This window comes from Tamandua tetradactyla, chromosome 3 (assembly GCF_023851605.1).
Source record: "Tamandua tetradactyla isolate mTamTet1 chromosome 3, mTamTet1.pri, whole genome shotgun sequence".
Taxonomy (NCBI): Eukaryota; Metazoa; Chordata; class Mammalia; order Pilosa; family Myrmecophagidae; genus Tamandua; species Tamandua tetradactyla.
In genome coordinates this window covers 148,330,029-148,348,156 of record NC_135329.1, presented here as the reverse complement: position 1 = coordinate 148,348,156, position 18,128 = coordinate 148,330,029, and the positions used below count along the sequence as shown (strand labels likewise).

The following is an 18,128-nucleotide window of genomic DNA, read 5'->3' as shown; positions in this document are numbered from 1 at the left end:
GCTTCACCATCAGAGGCCTAAGGATCTGCTTTTCCTTTCCCCACAGAAAAAGTGATGGGTTGTTACCAGAAGAAGGGGGAATGGATGGGTTCTGAGCAAACAAAGGCAGCCATGTAGTATATGCTGCACAGAACTCTTCAGAATTTTAATAATTCCAGGCAAATGCAGGGGCCTAATACAATTAGGGAAAAAATGTATGTGTATATATATATATATATATATATATATATATATATATATATATATATATGTATGTATGTTTTCTCACACATATCTATCCTTATCAGTTTGCTAGGGAAATAAGCTTACTTTGAAATAAAACCAGTGAAAGGACTATCATGTTCTCATCATGGTTATTTAACTCTTAACTAGCCTCCAAGAGCTTTACCGAGTTTTGTTTTATTATGTTTATCTCACAGAACCACTACCAAATTTTCTAAGCCTTTCTTCCAAATAAATGAAAGAATATTTTGGTGTTGCTCTCGAGAAATATGCAAAATGTATTAAGAATAAGCATTCTTTTATAAAAAGTTTGCTGGTATCTTTAGAAACTTCTTTTAACATTAAAAGTAGCATTTCTTTAGTTTTGTTTTATACATATGGAAAAATGAAAATCAGAAGTATAGTTTTCCATATTTCCATTTTACTTAAACTGGAGATATCCTTTTCTTGTTCCTTTGCTAATCATGGCTTCTGCTTTTAACAGCACAATTCAGAGCTGGTTTCCAACTGGTAGGATGATAATTGAACATATGTGACACCAAGTGCTAATTCCCTGTTGAAGAAATGAATGATAGACCTTATCTATCATTTATTTGACTCATGTGTACACCCATGTATATTACAGACATTTTTATTTAATTATTCAGGAATTGGCACATGAGATACATTATCTAATTCCTCTGGGGTCTTCTACTGGCAAAAATAAATGCAAAGAGATATGGCTACCAAATGCATTTTTCACTTTCTCTTATATTTTAAAGTAATGACTGTATTATTTCTACTTTCAGTGATTCATCCTTATAAAAATTTAAGCAATATAGGAAAGTACTACAAAGGAAAAAAATCAACAAAATCCTACTATCTAGAAATAACCATCATTAACATTAGGTCAACAACTTTCTTGACCTCTCTCCCTGTATGGACACTCAAACATAAAGTGTGTCGGATGGAAACATAAAGAGACAGCTCAGGTTAGAAAAATAATTTTATAAAACTTGGAGCATACCATGCATTCTATTTTTAAAATAAAAATTTTACATTTAAATTTGCTTAAGTTTAATAAAAGAAAGAGAGAGATGAAACTAAAGTGAGTAAATGTTTCATCTTCACCAAGAAAGCAGCCTCTAAAAAAAAGTTAAGACTAAGGGGGGAAAGTGTTAAAAAGTTTAGATTCAATTTGGGGGATTTTATTGGAGTGTCACTAACACTTCATAATCTTAATTGAGATAGCTTCAAGTTACCTCTATTTTTTCTGACTTCAAAATGATAATCATGGTTCTGTTACTAAATTGGAAGAGGGCAGAATTGGAAAACCTGAAACCTTTGGCCTTTATTTACATATAACCTGGAGCTCACCTGTCTCTTGCATTGTGATACATTATGAGTTAGGGACAACTATAAAGCCACACCTGTATTCACTTTTGTTCATTCAGAAAATAGTTAATGTAGTAAAATATGTGAGTTACAACACTCTGCGTTTACATGGGGCCAGTTAAGAAACCTGTTACATTTTCTTATAAAATACATAAAATTTTCTAAATCAAGGTCCAGGTTAGAAAACACAAGCCTTCCATAAAAGTGGACTGTGACAGACTCCATTATCTTCACCATGTGACATATTCTGAAGCATTTTCAGAAATACAAACCCAGCTGTTTTTGAAGTTTGCAAAGAAACCATATGCTTCTAGGAAAAAAATGGATTGTTCTGGTTGCATGTATGCCTTTTATTTGCAGGCAAAGCAGAAGAATAAATTATGCTTCTTGGCAGGTTAACTCAAGGAAGTTTAAATTGCTTTTAAAGCCAATATAAGATTTTTAGACAAGTAGTATGCTATCCTCGGTTGAGTGTGAAATATTATAGTTTTAATTTATCCTTTAGAGCTCATTTTATCTATTTACCTTTAATCTGTCTTTTCTATAATTCTTCCATAAACTAGTCATTTCTTTTCTTGTTCCCTATAGCGAAGTCAACCAAAATTCATGTATTTGAAATGTGGTCAGGTTTCAAATGTAAAAGGAGGTGAAAACATTTACATATGCTAGAGTAATCATTCACATAAGCAATTGATGCTCACGTTATTTTGACAGTTAGGCCAAAGACAATTAGGGAAAGGAAATACTTTCGATTTCCATAGTACTGTCTTTAGCCATTAATTAATGCTCAAAGTGTGTTTTTAGCAACAAGCTCCCTCCTTACCCCCATAAACCACCCCCCCCCCCCCCCCAGTTTGAGGTAAGGGCTTCCATACCCACATGCCCACAATGGAATTAGTTATAGGTTTACACACAACTGAGAAAATTCACTATTCCCCACAGCCAAAATACGTAGAGGGAGAGATACCTTCCTTCTGCAACAACAGAGTAAAGAATGTGGTTACTTATTCCTGTTTTAACTCTGATCTCAACAGAGCACAGCAACCTGCATCTCTGTCTTTAAGAATGCTAAGTTCAACTCTAGAGAGGTGCCACAGTGTAGGAAACTCATGCAAATCACCACTTGCATTCTAGTTTATGACACCTGACACTCCAAATACCATGTATGTTAATTCTCATGTCCTTTGGGATGAGAAAACACGAGCAGAAATGTGATGGAATTGAGCTTTCTGCATTGCCCAGGATAAAGCAGTAAATTATGCCATGTTCAATGGTCTGATGCCCCTTTTGTCCTTCAGGTCTCCGAGGTTTCTTCTGAGGTCTTGGACTCTGACTTAACTCAGTGATTGCTCAGTCATTGCCATTGCTCTCATCCAGAATCCATCAAGTCCCCAAGTTGAATTCTTGATATTCTCACAAGCAGTGTGGGCAACCAAAGCTATACGCTGAGCCCCCATTCTTGGGGTTTGTTCAGATGAAACATAACCCCACAGGGGATAGGTCAAGCCTACTTAAAATTAAGTCTAAGAGTCACCCCCAAGAGAACCTCTTTTGTTGCTCAGATATGGCCTCTCTCTCCAGCCAACACAGCAAGCAGACTTACCACCCTCCCTCTGTCTACGTGGGACATGACTCCCAGGGGTGTGGACCTTCCTGGCAACGTGGGACAGAAATCCCAGAATGAGCTGAGATTCAGCATCAAGGGATTGAGAAAAACTCTAGAATGAGCTGAGACTCAGCATCAAGGGATTGAGAAAACCTTCTCGACCAAAAGGGGGAAGAGTGAAATGAGACAAAGTGTCAATGGCTGAGAGATTCCAAACAGAGTCAAGAGGTTATCCTGGTGGTTATTCTTACCCATTAAGTAGATATCACCTTGTTATCCAAGATGTAATGGAGAGGCTAGAGGGAACTGCCTGAAAATGTAGAGCTGTGTTCCAGTAGCCATGTTTCTTGATGATGATTGTATAATGATATAGCTTTCACAATGTGACTGTGTGATTGTGAAAACCTTGTGTTTGATGCTCCTTTTGTCTGCCTTGTCAGAAGATGAGTGGAACGTATGGAGTGGAAATAAATGATAAGGGGAACAAAATGTTGGAGTAAATTTGGTTTGGAATGCTGGTGATCATGGAAGGGGGTGTAAGGGGTATGGTATGTATAATTTCTCTTTTTCAGTTTTTGTTTTATTTTTCTGTTGTTTTTTTATTTCTTCTTCTGAATTGATGCTAATGTTCTAAGGAATGATCATGATAATGCAGCTATGTGATGATATTGCGAATTACTGATTGTATGTGTAGAACAGAATGGTCATATGTTAAGAATGTTTGTGCTTCTTTCTTGTCATTTTTTTGAATTTAAAAATTAATTTAAAAAATTTTTTTAATCCATCAAATGCCATTTTATTTCCTCTCTATCATGTACAACCAATATTTTGCTAAGTTCATCAATAACCATAGACATTCAATATTCTCACCAGCCTGCATCCCTTCAATTCTTGTTTCCTTCTCAGTATCTCTTCAATTCTATTTTTTTAATAGTCTGTGTCTGGCACCTGGGGCTCCAATAAATATTTCCTGTATATTTAAATGTTTTTCTACCCCAGCTCCTGTCTTTCCATCGTAGCTGCTTATTACAACCTTCTGAACCCAACCTGTCATAATAACTAGTAAATCCTTAGTAAGTATCAGACATTGTGCTAAGCAATCTGCATGTATTATCTCTTAATCCTCACAACAACTCAATGAAGTGGGGATATTATTACTTCCATTTTTAAGGGGGGAAGATAGAGCTTGGATACATTGAATAATTTGTTCCAGGATCTGTGCCCAAGCCTGTCTGCCACCAGGATGTTCTCCTGTAAGTGCTACTTTTGATGGTCTCCAGTCCTCTCTTGAATAAACACCACACTAGAACTTCATTTTCTGTTTCTGTTCCCACAGGGGACTCAAGTGTCTTTAGCAAATAATGTGATGCAATATATTAAAAATCTCAAAGAACATTATCAATTACATTCTGTAATAAAAGGAACCATTTTAGACAATGTTCATACTCCTTATTTATAATCTATGCAATCAAAAGAACGTGCCTGATGAGTAAATAAGTAGACCTACAGTTCTCTCTCCTTCTCCTATTTGTCTTTTATTGTGAAGTTAAGAATACCTTACATTTTATTGTAAATAATGAAATAAAAAATATACTTAGCAAAGAAGTCTTTATACTGCTCTTCACCTAGAAGAAGAATCACTCAGTGAGCAGCAGTCTAAGCTTTAATCTAATAAAACCACATTCAACATTCAGCAAGTAGCATAGGATCGCAATTATATATAAAGGACTCAGATAAAATATATATACCCATGGAGAGATAACTGACGAAGGAGCGAGGAAAAGATCCTACAATATGGCAGGAGATTGTAAGTGCTGAGTGAGTAATACCAACAAAAAAACACTACGGAACATCTGAGGAGCACATTTTTAATTTGGGTGTTCCAAAAAAGTTTTACAGAGGTGATGGGGTTTTATTTGTGCCATAAAAGATGAGTAGACTTTGAATAGGCCGAGATGAAATGAGAAAAGATTTGGAAGCAGAAAAGCATGTTTTCTGGGGAGAGAATGAATGAACAGGTCATGCTAGCTGGAGTGAAGTTTTTGTGCCAGGCAGTGGTGTGAGACTAACAGGGAAAAGAAGGTTAAATACAAATGCTGAGGACCTAGATTTCCTGGCTAAAGATTTTGAATTTCTCCCACTAACCACCAGGAATTACTGGGAGTTGAAAATGAAACAACATGATGAAGGCAGGACTTTAAAATGGATTGACGGGGAGGAAGACTGGAGGTAAAGAGAGCAGTGAGGTGCCCATTGCAGAGCTGAGTGAGAGATGATAAGGCCTGAGTCAACAGAGAACAAAAGAGGGTGCCAGACATTTTAAATAACAAATAGGTAGGACTTGATGATGAATGCAAAGGGGAGATTAGATTATGCATCTCTCTTTTTCTTCAACAGAATAGAACATTCACTTTGGAACCCCACATATCTTAAAGGAAGAGAAAGGATTCAAAATTATTTTTCTGTTCTAAAGTTTGTCGACTTTGATATACGGAAATAAGGACAAGCAGATTGAAAATCTGAACCCTAACTGCTAACATCACTTGAAAAACATTCTATTAGACTTTATATAAGCTGTTCAAAGGGAAGTGGTTTCTTTTGGAGGCCAATCACCATTGTTAACTTTTTCAATCCTTAAATCAAGACCAGTGAGAAATTATTTCTAGTACACACACTACACAGCAGTTTCTAATGACATCATTATTATTATTATTATTATTATTATTATTATTATTATTAGCATGGGCAGGCACCGGGAATTGAACCCAGGTCTCCGGCATGGCAGGTGAGAACTCTGCCTGCTGAGCCACCGTGGCCTGCCCTAAAGGCATTAATTTTTAAAAGCCTGAAATATTACTCCAAAAACCATCTCTTTATGCTAATGTTTCTGAGCTATGGTATAAACTTTTCAATCATAATCTACTGAAATAGGCTATTATTTTTGTAAAACAATTGTAGAGGAAGGCTAGTGTGCTAAGGAAACAATGATCATCTGACCAACCCCATCTGTTTTATAAAAAGAAGGAGAAACTGAAACCAGGGAAGTTAAGTAATTTTCCCTTTTAGTCAGAAAATACAACCAGTGCTAAAATCCAGGTATCCTCCTTCCTTTACCTCAGCCTCAGTGATTCTAGCCTTCTGGGAAATGCTTAGAAGCTAACAGTGTAAATGTGACATCTCCACTATATCCTTTTCTCTTGTTGTAGCACTGACAAGGAAACAGAACAGGTTTCCGGGATGAACTAGAGCCCCCACCCCAAGGCAGTGAAGTCGTTCAGCTAGGTAGTAGCCCAGAAGAGCAGAGAGCGATTGAGATGTTGGAGTGGAACAGAGGTCCAATCTGCCCTTGCCCCTGTTTCCAGCTATTTGATAGGTTTAAAGAGAAGCAGAGACTCTGGTTCCAAGCTATTCCCCTTGGAACAAAGCAAGCATTGTTATCGTCTTAGAGGCAATGACTATATCGTGGAGATGGAACAAGTGTTTCAGAGGACAGAGATGGATTTAACATGAAGTCAATGAAACTCAAGCTTCTCTAACTTGGATCCCTTTTTGGCCCTGGGTTAGGCCCTAGCAATGTTATACTCATGATTTTGAATTTGTTTTCTTAAAGAGGGCCCTCCAAATTATGTGAGCTTCAGGATCTACAAAACTCAGATTCACCTCTAAGAATGAAATATGCTAAATGTTGTCTAGCCCCTTCTAGAAAGACCTTGAAAGCATGCCTATGACCTGCTTTCTTGGCTATTACAAGTCCATATGACCACTCAGACTCTCCTTTCCAAATCACATCAATAGGGTTATTAGAGGTGGAAGGGATAAGGTTTAAAACCTTACAATTTAAATAATAGACCAATATTTAAGATTTCTGTCTTCTTGGCATGTTATTGAATTTAAACTGTTTCTATTAAAATTATATTTCGGATGAACAACAAGTATAAAAACAATTACAAATGAGACGTTGAATGAAATGGGGCTACTTTGTATGTTTGTCACGTGTTCATGCCTCAGAAATATGCTAGAGGGCGCACGGTTGGCTCAGTGGTGGAATGCTCACCTTCCATGCAGGAGACCCGGGTTCGATTTCTGGACCATGCTCCTAAAAAGAAAGAAAGAAAGAAATACACTAGAGAGGTCAAAACTATGAAAATCTTGATTATCTATTTAGATGGGGATTTATCATTATTTGTAAGATATGTCCTCTATGGCTTCACTTTAAAACCACAAATAAAGTTTTAACAATGGGTATTTTTCTTGTTGAGAGTCTGTGGTCAGACTAAACAACTCTCTGAACCTGATTAGATCCTGAGGTTTCAAATTCAATATTCAGCAGATATAGAGCATTTCTTTGGTCATAAGTAATAATTAAGAACTTCAGAGCTAATGCAACTCTCCCAAGCCTGCTCATTTTTTTCTGATGATGTAATAACTGACATAACAATTCTAACCATTCTAAGTCATAAATGTAACTTCTAGCCTTAGGCCTCACCACAGATGAGATTAAGTCAGAATAAAGCATACACAATTAATCTTTTGGGACTATAGATGTCACTGCTTTAGACTTTTATATCAGCAAGTTCTTCATTTCCTAGTACTCAAATTATGGAAATGCTATATTATTAAATGCTTTATTTCTTCATCCTCACTCCCAGCTATCCTGAATCGAAAAAAAAAAAGAAATAGTCTTTATGTGAAGACAAAGAAACATTGAACACTTCATTATACAACAGTCAGAACTGTCCACTGTGTATTCATTCTTTTTTTTTATTTTTTAAAAATTTTTTATTGGGCGGGCCATGGTGGCTCAGCAGGTAAGAGTGCTTGCCTGCCATGCCCAAGGACCCGGGTTCGATTCCCGGTGCCTGCCCATGTAAAAAAAAAAAAAATTTTTTTTTATTAATTAAAAAAATTACAAGAAACAAACATTCCCAACACATGCACTCAGCAATTCACAATATCATCACATGGTTGCATATTCATCATCATGATCATTTCCCAGAACATTGGCATCAATTCAGAAAAAGAAATAAAAAGACAATAGAAAAATATAACAAACAGAAAAAAAAATTTTTTTACAGGCCATACCCCTTACTGATCCCTTTCGTTGATCACTAGCATTTCAAACTAAATCTATTTTAACATTTGTTCCCCCTATTATTTATTTTTATTCCATATGTTCCTCTCATCTGTTAACAAGGTAGATAAAAGGAGCATCAAACACAAGGTTTTCACAATCACACAGTCATATTGTGAAAGCTATATCATTATACAATCATCATCAAGAAACATGGCTACTGGAACACAGCTCTACATTTTCAGGCAGTTCCCTCTAGCCTCTCCATTACATCTTGGATAACAAGGTGATATCTACTTAATGGGTAAGAATAACCACCAGGATAACCTCTTGACTCTGTTTGGAATCTCTCAGCCATTGACACTTTGTCTCATTTCACTCTTCCCCCTTTTGGTCGAGAAGGTTTTCTCAATCCCTTGATGCTGGGTCTCAGCTCATTCTAGAGTTTTTCTCAATCCCTTGATGCTGAATCTCAGCTCATTCTGGGATTTCTGTCCCACGTTGCCAGGAAGGTCCACACCCCTGGGAGTCATGTCCCACGTAGACAGAGGGAGGGTGGTAAGTCTGCTTGCTGTGTTGGCTGGAGAGAGAGGCCATATCTGAGCAACAAAAGAGGTTCTCTTGGGGGTGACTCTTAGGCTTAATTTTAAGTAGGCTTGACCTATCCCCTGTGGGGTTACATTTCATCTGAACAAACCCTAAGAATGGGGGCTCAGCGTATAGCTTTGGTTGCCCACACTGCTTGTGAGAATATCAAGAATTCAACTTGGGGAAGTTGAGTTTTCCCCCGTTCTCACCATTCCCCGAAGTGGACTTTGCAAATACTTTTCCACTCACTGATCAAATCACTCTGGGATTCATCAGGGCATCACCTGGACAAACCAACAAAATTTCATGTCCTATACAAAGTTCCATGTACCTAAGGTGTTCAATCAACTATCTACATAAGTTGTATTAGGAAATGCACTAGTCAAAGTATAGATTTGTACCAAATAAACATTTTTTGCTTTAGTCTCACACATTAGTTGAAATTTTAAAATATTAAGTACCATCTATTTTCAGCACACTGCAGTAATGACATTCTTTTGTTCTTCCTCATGCAAAAACATTTTTTAAATTTGTACATTTAGTCACTATCATTATACACTCTAGGCATTCCTAGATTACACCATCTCAATCTTTACCGTCTATCTTTCTTTGTGATTTCATTTATGCCCCAGCCCTCCTCCCTCTATCATTCTCGTATGCAGCTTCATTCAGTGTTTTAACATAATTGTATTACAGTTAGGTAATATTGTGCTGTCCATTTCTGAGTTTTTATATTCAGTCCTGTTGCACAATCTGTATCCCTTCAGCTCTAATTACCCAATATCTTACCCTATTTCTATCTCCTGATGGTCTCTGTTACCAAGGAAATATTCCAAGTTTATTCACTAATGTCAGTTCATATCAGGGAGACCATACAGTATTTTTCCTTTTGTTTCTGGCTAATCACACTCAGCATAATGTCCTTAAGGTCCATTCATGTTGTTACATACTTCATAACTTTATTCTGTCTTACAGCTGCATAATATTCCATCTTATGTAAATGTCACAGTTTGTTTAGCCATCTGTCTGTTGATGGACATTTTGGCTGTTTCCATCTCTTGGTAATTGTAAATAATGCTGCTATAAACATTGGTGTGTAAATGTCCATTTGTGTCCTTGGCCTCGTGTCCTTTGAGTAGGGACAGCATATAGATGGGTCCTGTTTTTCAATCCATTCTGCCAGACTATGCTTCTTGATTGGCGAGTTTAATTCATTAACATTCAGTTGTGTATTCATTCTTGTAATAGATCACCAGAGGTTGAACTAACATATTTAGTTTAAAATCTTATAAAATATAAACGGGATTGTTTCAGCAGTTTCCCAGTTTGCATAGATACCATCATACTTCATGGAAAATCTGACCCAAAATAATACAAGGCTCTGAATAATGTGAGGTGGGGGATCTGTAAACAATCCCCATGGGCTAGGTATCTACACAGACAAGATAACATTTGAGATTGTCTAAAATCTACTTTTCCTGTATAAACACAGTATACTATAATCCTAGAAACTGTATTTGCTTTCTTAGGACTGAACTCCCTCTCATCCAAGGATAGGTCTAAAATGAAATATGCAGAAGTCATTGAAGAATTGTTTCTGTAGCATTTTCATTGCTAGAAGGAACTCCAGAAATCATCATTCCAAATTCCAGACAGGTCTCTCCCTAATACTGAATATAGCTGTATAGCTATCTGCATTAAGAAAGCTTTTAGAGATCCCTGGGGTTGGTCAAAAAATAGCTAATATTGGCCTGATTCATGGAGCAGCACTATAGGGATGTCCAAATAGCCACTTTATCAAGGAAGACATCCATCAGGACTGTTAAGTGCTAGTAGCAGCTTCAAAAAGAAAAGCTTTATTTTCTCAGAGAAAAGGATGATAGGTTAAGGAAATGACCAAGCGTGTCGGTATTTTTTTTGTTTAGGTGTACATTTGAATTTTTATCAAAAAGGAAACATTGTCATGTCAAAGATCACTGCAGGGGAAGCCGGAGGTGGCTGTAAACTAGCAGATCACAAATCCTTTCAAATGGCTACAGAGCTCAGAGTGGGGCTGTTGTTTCAAACAATATCCAATTAGCATCAGGTTATTGTAGGGCAGATGGTAAAACATAAGAATAATATTGACAGACCTGTTTTTAAGTGATCTTTTCCCCCTAGTCAGCTGAGTTAATGAGAGCTGATAATTTTACTTCCTCAACTCCATTAAGCTGTGTGTGCAAATGACAGAAAATTTAAGCGTAATTTCAGTTTTTTTAAAACCACTAATCACATCGCTGTCTTATAGTACAAGTAATCCCCCACAATTTTTTAGATTTCTGAATTATTGGATTTAAAGAAGTACACTAGAATCTAGAAATTTAGTTAAAAGGAGAGGTGAGGCTCTCATGGCTGAGCAGGTAGCAGTAGAGGGAGATGAGAGATACAGCTAAAAAGAAGAGAAAAATGACTTGCTCCAACAGCTGTCTTGAGTACTCACTTATCTTCTGTACTATTATTGCATTTTTCAAATACTATGTTTGAAAGGTCACACAAAATACTGGTCAAATATACGTACATTCAGGGATGGGAATTGGAGGGTTGGGTGCAAACAAGGTTAAAAGGCTGTTACCACATACTCTTTTGCCAACTTTCAAATTTTGTGCTTGTACCTCTTCCAAGGCATCAATTTGAAAATTTTTAAAAACAGAAAGATCCCTCAGTGCTTTCTCTCAGCCAGATGCACAGACTATGTCATAGGAAGTGTAAAAGTCCCACTGCTGGCCTCTCCTAGACTTCTTGGTAATTCTTGACTTTGGAAATGGGAATTCAGCAATTGAGAATGTTTTGACATGCAGCTGTCTTTCTCAGACAGCAATAACCAAGTAACAAAGTCGTCAGGTCACCTTTACACTTCTTTTTGTGAAGACACAGACAGAAAAACAAGGAAGCCTCCCTGCAGTGTTTTCTTGGCTTTACAACATTCCCAAGGTGGATTCTGAACCCTCAAATTAACATGCAGTCTACACTCACTACAAAACTAAGACAGTTAAGGTTAGAAAAGTTACTTAGGTATTTAGGAGAGTGGCTTTTTTCAGGTTATTGTCCCTAAAATGACAACCTGTAAGAGGTGTCATTTTAAAAAATTATCAGCATAACCAAATTCCCAGAGTAGAATAAAAAAGTTCCAGATAGGGAAAACTGAATCAGCTTTAAGAAAGAGAATCAAGATGAAAAGAATGTAAGGAAAAGCAAAAGGTAGCAGGTTCTGTAATTTTTATTACAAAACAAAAACTCAAACCCTTTACATGCTATGACATTACATGTCATATATAAGTTCATTGCAAGCAAATCTTTTTAAAAATATACATACTGTATATATATTTACATTCAAGTTTGGATAACTGATTTCAAGATATAGTTCAGGTTTTAATCTTTACCCATCCTGTGGATTTTGTTCAGCTACTAATTAAATAATGATTGTATCTTCTTCACTCAGGCACATGGAGAGGTAGAAATTGCTTTACAAAACAAAACTGGAGTGCAAATGTGAAGGTCATCATTGAAGCAGCTCAGCTACATCAAGGAGCCCTAACTAGCTTTGGTCATCTCAAGCAGCTGAATACATGTAGCCTTGTCCTTTAAATTAAAAACAGAAAAACTTTGGACAGGTGCTTCTCTGAGCGCATCAGGGCGTTGGTAGAGTTCAGCAACTAATTCTGTGCCACTCTGCACCCAAAGAATTGCATATAACTAAGGCAAGGTAGCAGTCAGGCTGGCCTGACAGCTGGGCACCTTTTCCCTGATACCACACAAACAATGCACAAACAAGTGGCTTAAAAGGCATCCAATAATATCTGTACACACACAGCCAGGAACTCAGAAGCCAAACTAAGATACTTCCTTTCCCATGGGAAGCCCTCTATCTATTTCTGCCTAAACTCACCCTCATCCCAAACTGTGCTAGTAAATCTAGAAACAGGTAGGGAGGGACCGCCTGTGACTTCTGCAGACTGAGGTCCATCAGCCTCAATACAACCTCATGAAGGTTCCTGGGCCTGAGAAGTGCTCTCTGGGTTCTTGCCAGACTTGGCTGGGCTCCTTCCTGAGAGGGGAAGTTGGAGAGAGACCACAGGGGTAGCCATGGCCAAAAGCCCTTCTCGTTCCCTTTTCTTCTGTTTCATCCTGCGATTCTGGAACCAGATTTTGACTTGGGTGTCATTGAGCTGCAAGGAGTTGGCTATTTCGATGCGTCGGGCTCGAGTTAAGTACTTATTGAAATGAAACTCTTTCTCCAGTTCTGTCAGTTGCTTGGTGCTGAAATTCGTGCGGATCGCGCTGGAGGGGCTGGTGGCTCCATACTCGGCGAGTCTGCCTACAACATAAAGAAAGGGCGTCAGCAGGGTGAGAGGACGATGAGATAGAATGAGGGCGGGAATGGGGTTACAGCTAGAATCAAAGTCACAGCACAGTCCTCCTGGGTCCCTATGAACTAACAGCGTGTCAGGAGAAGCTCTCCACCGAGAGGTCCTTCCAGCAACTTTCTCAGTGCCTGCCACATTTTCTGAGCCATTACTAGGGGCACGCTCAATAGAATCCGTCTGCTTTCACTTATTCTTAGAGCGTTTTTCCTCTCCAAAACCCAAACCATTGAATGGGGGGGAGGCCATGAGAAATTCGCAGTTTCCCGGAGGAGTCTCCGTTCCCACCCGCAGATGCCTCCGTCCAAGGCACAAGTACCTACTTTTCTTAGGGGTGCATCTCTTCACTTTCATCCACTCGAATGTGCTGAAGGCGGCAGGGAGGCCAGAAGCCGGAGAGGCAGACTTGGGGTAGGCGCCGGGGGCCGGAGACGTGATCTGGAAGGCCCCGGGGTGGCCGTCGGCTGGCTCCTTGAGACACGCTGGGAAGGGCCCGGACTCGCCGAAGGCCCGGTAATCCACCTGGCCGCTGAGAAAGAAGGAGCCGCCGCCGGAGAAGACGGCTGAGGCGGCATAGTGGACGTGCACCCCGCCGTCGTCTGCCGGTCGCCGGAGTGCGCACGGGAAGTCAAACGCAGGCCCGGGCCCCAGGATATCGTAGTCCGGGCCCCCAGCCGCCGCCGCCGCCACCGCCGCAGGTGCGGCGCCGGGCTCATAGGCGTTCTCCAGGGTGCACGGCGCGTACGGGGGCGCAGCCAGGGGCGGCGCGGGGGCGTGCGCGGGCGCTGCCGGGGATGTAGACGCAGGTCGCGACCCGGCGGCTGCCAGGGGCAGGCAACTGACAAAGGCGCCCTCGCCACCGCCCAGGGAGAAGGCAGGCGGCAGGGTCACTGGCCGGGCGTCGGCGCGGCAGAACTTGGGCGCGAAGCTGAGCACATCGTCGCCACCCCCGCTGCCACCGGTCGAAACGTACTCCAGGTAGGAGCTCATAGTGCCGGCGCGCAGATAGGGCCGCGGACGCACGGCTGGGCTGGACCACCGCCGTCTGCGCCGCGGTGCCTTTTCCCCCTACCCAAGCCGCCCTCGCCGAGCCATGGCTAACAAGCCGGAGGTAAATAGTGGCTTAATATAGAGGCGGGGGCGACCACGTGGCGCCCGGCGGCCAATAGATGCCTTTGCCGCACGGCCTGGGCCGGGACTGGCGCGCGGCTTCAAGCGCCTTCACCGCCGCCAACTTTGCCGTGCCGGCCCGGGGCCGCCACCCAGCGCCCCCCAGTCTGCGAGAGCCGGCCTGACCCAGGTGCTTCTTGGGGAAGGGCGAGGCGACAGCGCAGGACGCCTGCTCCCGGACAGGTACTGGACGAAGTGGGGTGATGAAGTAGGACTGGCCGCTCCGGTGAGGGCGAAGGGATAAAGGGGGCGAGAGTTTGCTTCTCCGGATCTGGGTGGCCAGGCCAGCGGGTGCGGATTGTGAGCGCAACAGGATGAGAGGGGTTAAAAGGGAGCGGGGAGCTCGGCCTGTGGGAACCGCTCTTAGACCTTCCTTCTCCTGGGATGTAGAGTTACTCCTCTTCCCTTTCTCTCGGAGTCCTCAGCACTTTCGGTTTCCTTGGCACCGGTGTCATCGCTCTCCTAAACCAGAAGCAGATATTTGATTTTCCCTGACCCCCCCCCCCCCATGGGACTAAATGTGATGCTGTGTACCTGCGGCGGCGCAAAATCTTGGCACGCTTCTATCTAGGTTTTAACGTTGCCTCGCAGCATTCCCTTTAGTTTCTCCCACCCCTTCCAGTTGTGGTGGGATGAGGACGAGTGTTGGAGTGCTAGGTTTTGATTTGGACAACAGGTCAAGGTTCTCTATTGTGGGGGAGTTTAGCACATTTTCCCCCTTGGACTAGGTTATCAAAATAAAGAATCCGGCCTTGGGTCGAAAGCTGGTTGTGCTCTCTGTGCCCCCCCCCCCCCATCTGGGAGTCTGGCACACGCACCGGTGCTGCACACGCTTTGCTTTCTCCGAGGCACTTGGCTCGAGGGCGCAAAGGTTTCTCAGGGACCGGTTAGATCTCAGAGGTTTGGACGGGCTTGTACCTCAAAGCAATTAAAGCTTCTGTTCCATCAGATAAGTGCTGCGTCGTCTCTTGCGAGCGAAATTCTGAGGGCTCACGATGTTAATGGGCTAACAACGTCTTTCCCTTGATAATATGGTTTTGTTTACTGAGTGTAGAGAGACGGGAAATAAAAGTGCAATTGGCACAGGAAATGAAGAGTAGAAGGGTTACAAAGGCTTACATTGACAAACTTCTCACCTTCCTTGAACATTTCTTTTAATGTTTCCTCCTTTTAGGCGATAAGAAAATACCAATACACAAATAAATGAAACAAATTAACTGTTATTTATGAATGAAAAAAAGGTGTTTTCTAAAACCTGTGAATGAAGAGCTGAAGAGTGTACTCTTAGCTTATTCCAGTATCCTTGAAAACTTGATTTGTTACAGCCTTTGATTAGAGTGATTAGGTTTTACTGTTGTTTTACTGATCCACTGGTAGAAAGAGCTTACTGAGCGCTTACCTAAAATTCCACTTGAGGAAGTCTGGAAAACACAAGCTAACACAGGCCAGGGAATGAGTTTCTTGTAGGGATTTGGCTTGTGAATAAACCAGGCCACGACACAATTGTAGGCTCCTGAGAGACAGAAGTTGAGTCAAGATGGGGGGGGGGGGGTGAATGTGCCAAGATGGGGGTCTTAGGGGGGATACTGAGGAATGAGCGCAGTAGTAAAGGAGTTCAGGGTTCTGGTGCTGCTAGAGTTTGTCAGATTTGCTTGAAAAATGGAATCCAATATTGAAAATAGCTTTTCAACTTTGTTTTTGCTACTTCAGTTTTGCTTTGTGGCCAATTGGATGATAAAGGTCCTAAATAGTTTTTTCCCCCCTAAATAGTGTTTTTAAGAAAAGAAAAATAATAAATGCTCTTCTCTAGCACCCTGATCAGAAATGAATAAAGAAAAGTCTCTTCAAAGCAAGATCAGGCTTAAAATGTAGATAAATTTCTTCACTGCTTTCACCTCTGGGCCTTTAAAGCAAAAATAACAGCAAGTCAGATGCAGATGGGTTCACAATGCCTCCTTGCCCATCCTGACTAAAGTTCAGCTGCCAGCTTTTACAGGCAGAACGTCCTAGCTCTCTCTCACAAGCCTATCTCAGAACTATAAAAGCCCTCCTACAACTCCTTGGCCCAGAGGTTCCAGGGAATCAAGAAAGAAGATTGGCCTTGTAAATCTCTCCTTTTGGGAAAGACATCCAGCCAGCTGTAATTTAGCGTTTGGGGGGGGGGGGGAAAAAACAGCCTGATTTTCTGGCAAGTCAAACCAAAACTTGTCAGATTAAGGGCATTTTCTCTAAGATTTCCAGAAAATCAGGCAGACTAGGTGCCTTGGGAATCTTGATGGCAGCACGGACCAGGTTTTTGCGGCTAAGCAGCTGGGTCAAAGATTGGGTCCCTCTTTCCGCAGTTAAGCCTCAACTTTGATTATCCATGAGCTCTCCACATCATTACCTCAAAGCAAAAGTTTGGAGATTTAGCCTTTGCTGAGGGAAAAACTGTCCAAAAGAAGAATGAAATAGGAAAAAAAAATGTTTGTTTTGTTTGTGTAACTGTGGATGAAGAGTTGGGGGGGAGGGGGGCGGAGAGGTTCTGTCTTACTTTAGACCCAGAAACAGTTCCCTGATAGCAGCATACAGAGAGCTGCTTTCCACTCATCCTTCTGTCTGCTCCCTCTAATTTTCAAGTTCTTCGCATGTCCCAGGCTCAACATTACCTTCCCAGTTCTTGCTTTCTTGCTTTGACAGTTCTATGAGATTTTTTTTAAGACTTGTAACAAATATACAACATAAACTTTCCTGTTTTAACCGCTTTCAAATAATTGTTGAGCCAATTCTTGACTTCCTCAGATTTGAAGTCAGGGCTCTGATCATCTCAGATTCAGATTCAGAAACATTGGCCAAGGACCTATTTGTGTAAGACTACTTTATCAGAGGAGGGCTGGACTGGGAAAAAAGAAAATTTAAACCAAAGGAACAAGTCAGTCATTTCTGACACAGGTCTTAGCTATACTGTATCTCTACTCTAGAAGGATCTGAATCTATTATTCCCTAAGGAAAGATTGGAATATTTTATTGGGGGAAGTGTGTGCAGAAAGATGTCAATATAAGATATTCCAAGTAACTCGAAAGTTTGTCTCTTAGATTTTCATGGGGTCTGGGAGACATTTCTTACTAATTCTATCACTTGTTCAAGCCATGAATTCTTAAGAGTTCAGCTTGCCCCGCTGGGTCCTGATGCCATCGAGCTGTGTCTCAGTAGGTAGGAGATGACAGCAGAAAGGCCCCATTGCCAAGCTGTGTTTGATGTCAGAATGCTTTGAAATCTCTCCCGTCTTGCTCTCATCGCAGTAGCAACCCCTACTCATTCCCCACACCCATGACTATCTTTTTCTCCCATTCTAATAACAAGCTTCTTTTCTGCGGAGAAAAATTATGGAGGGTGGCACTCTGGTCTCCTATATGTTTAAAGTTTTTCCTAATAAGTCTCTTTTGATGCCGCTCTACAAACCCCTCACCATGCTAACCCTTGAAAACTCTTCAGTACCTGAAAACTCTTGGCTCTAAGCCTCTAAATCATAGAAAATTTTCTTTATGGAAACAAAAAGTGGGTGACTCTCCACTTAAGCCACATTTACACAGTTCTACAGTATCCTCAGCCATCCCTAGATGAGGGTCGGGATGAAAGGGGTCCTCCTGGCAGGAATTCTAAATCTGTTTGATGACATCAGCTTGCTTGAGTGCTGTGCCTTTCCCTGAGAGCTTT

The 18,128-nt window shown here is 41.0% G+C and overlaps 1 protein-coding gene and 1 long non-coding RNA gene across 6 annotated transcripts in view; one reads left to right on the top strand and one right to left on the bottom strand.

The window, feature by feature from the left end:
* The window catches only part of LOC143677798 (uncharacterized), a 29,829-nt gene that overhangs the window by 3,593 nt on the left and 8,108 nt on the right, over positions 1-18,128 (top strand). Inside the window, exon 2 of one of the 5 annotated variants that reach the window (XR_013172885.1) lies at positions 12,340-12,505. The exons of 3 other annotated variants lie outside the window; for them this stretch is intronic. This is a non-coding gene — a long non-coding RNA (uncharacterized LOC143677798). Of the gene's footprint in view, positions 1-12,339; positions 12,506-14,090; positions 14,240-18,128 lie in introns of those variants that run through there. One more of the 5 variants, XR_013172882.1, reaches the window with a different exon arrangement.
* HOXD1 (homeobox D1) lies at positions 12,147-14,255 on the bottom strand. The gene is made up of 2 exons (XM_077154247.1): positions 13,585-14,255; positions 12,147-13,215 (listed from the first exon to the last, which is right to left on the bottom strand). The coding sequence occupies exons 1-2, from the start codon at positions 14,249-14,251 to the stop codon at positions 12,881-12,883; spliced, it is 1,002 nt and encodes a 333-aa protein (XP_077010362.1). The 5' UTR covers positions 14,252-14,255; the 3' UTR covers positions 12,147-12,880.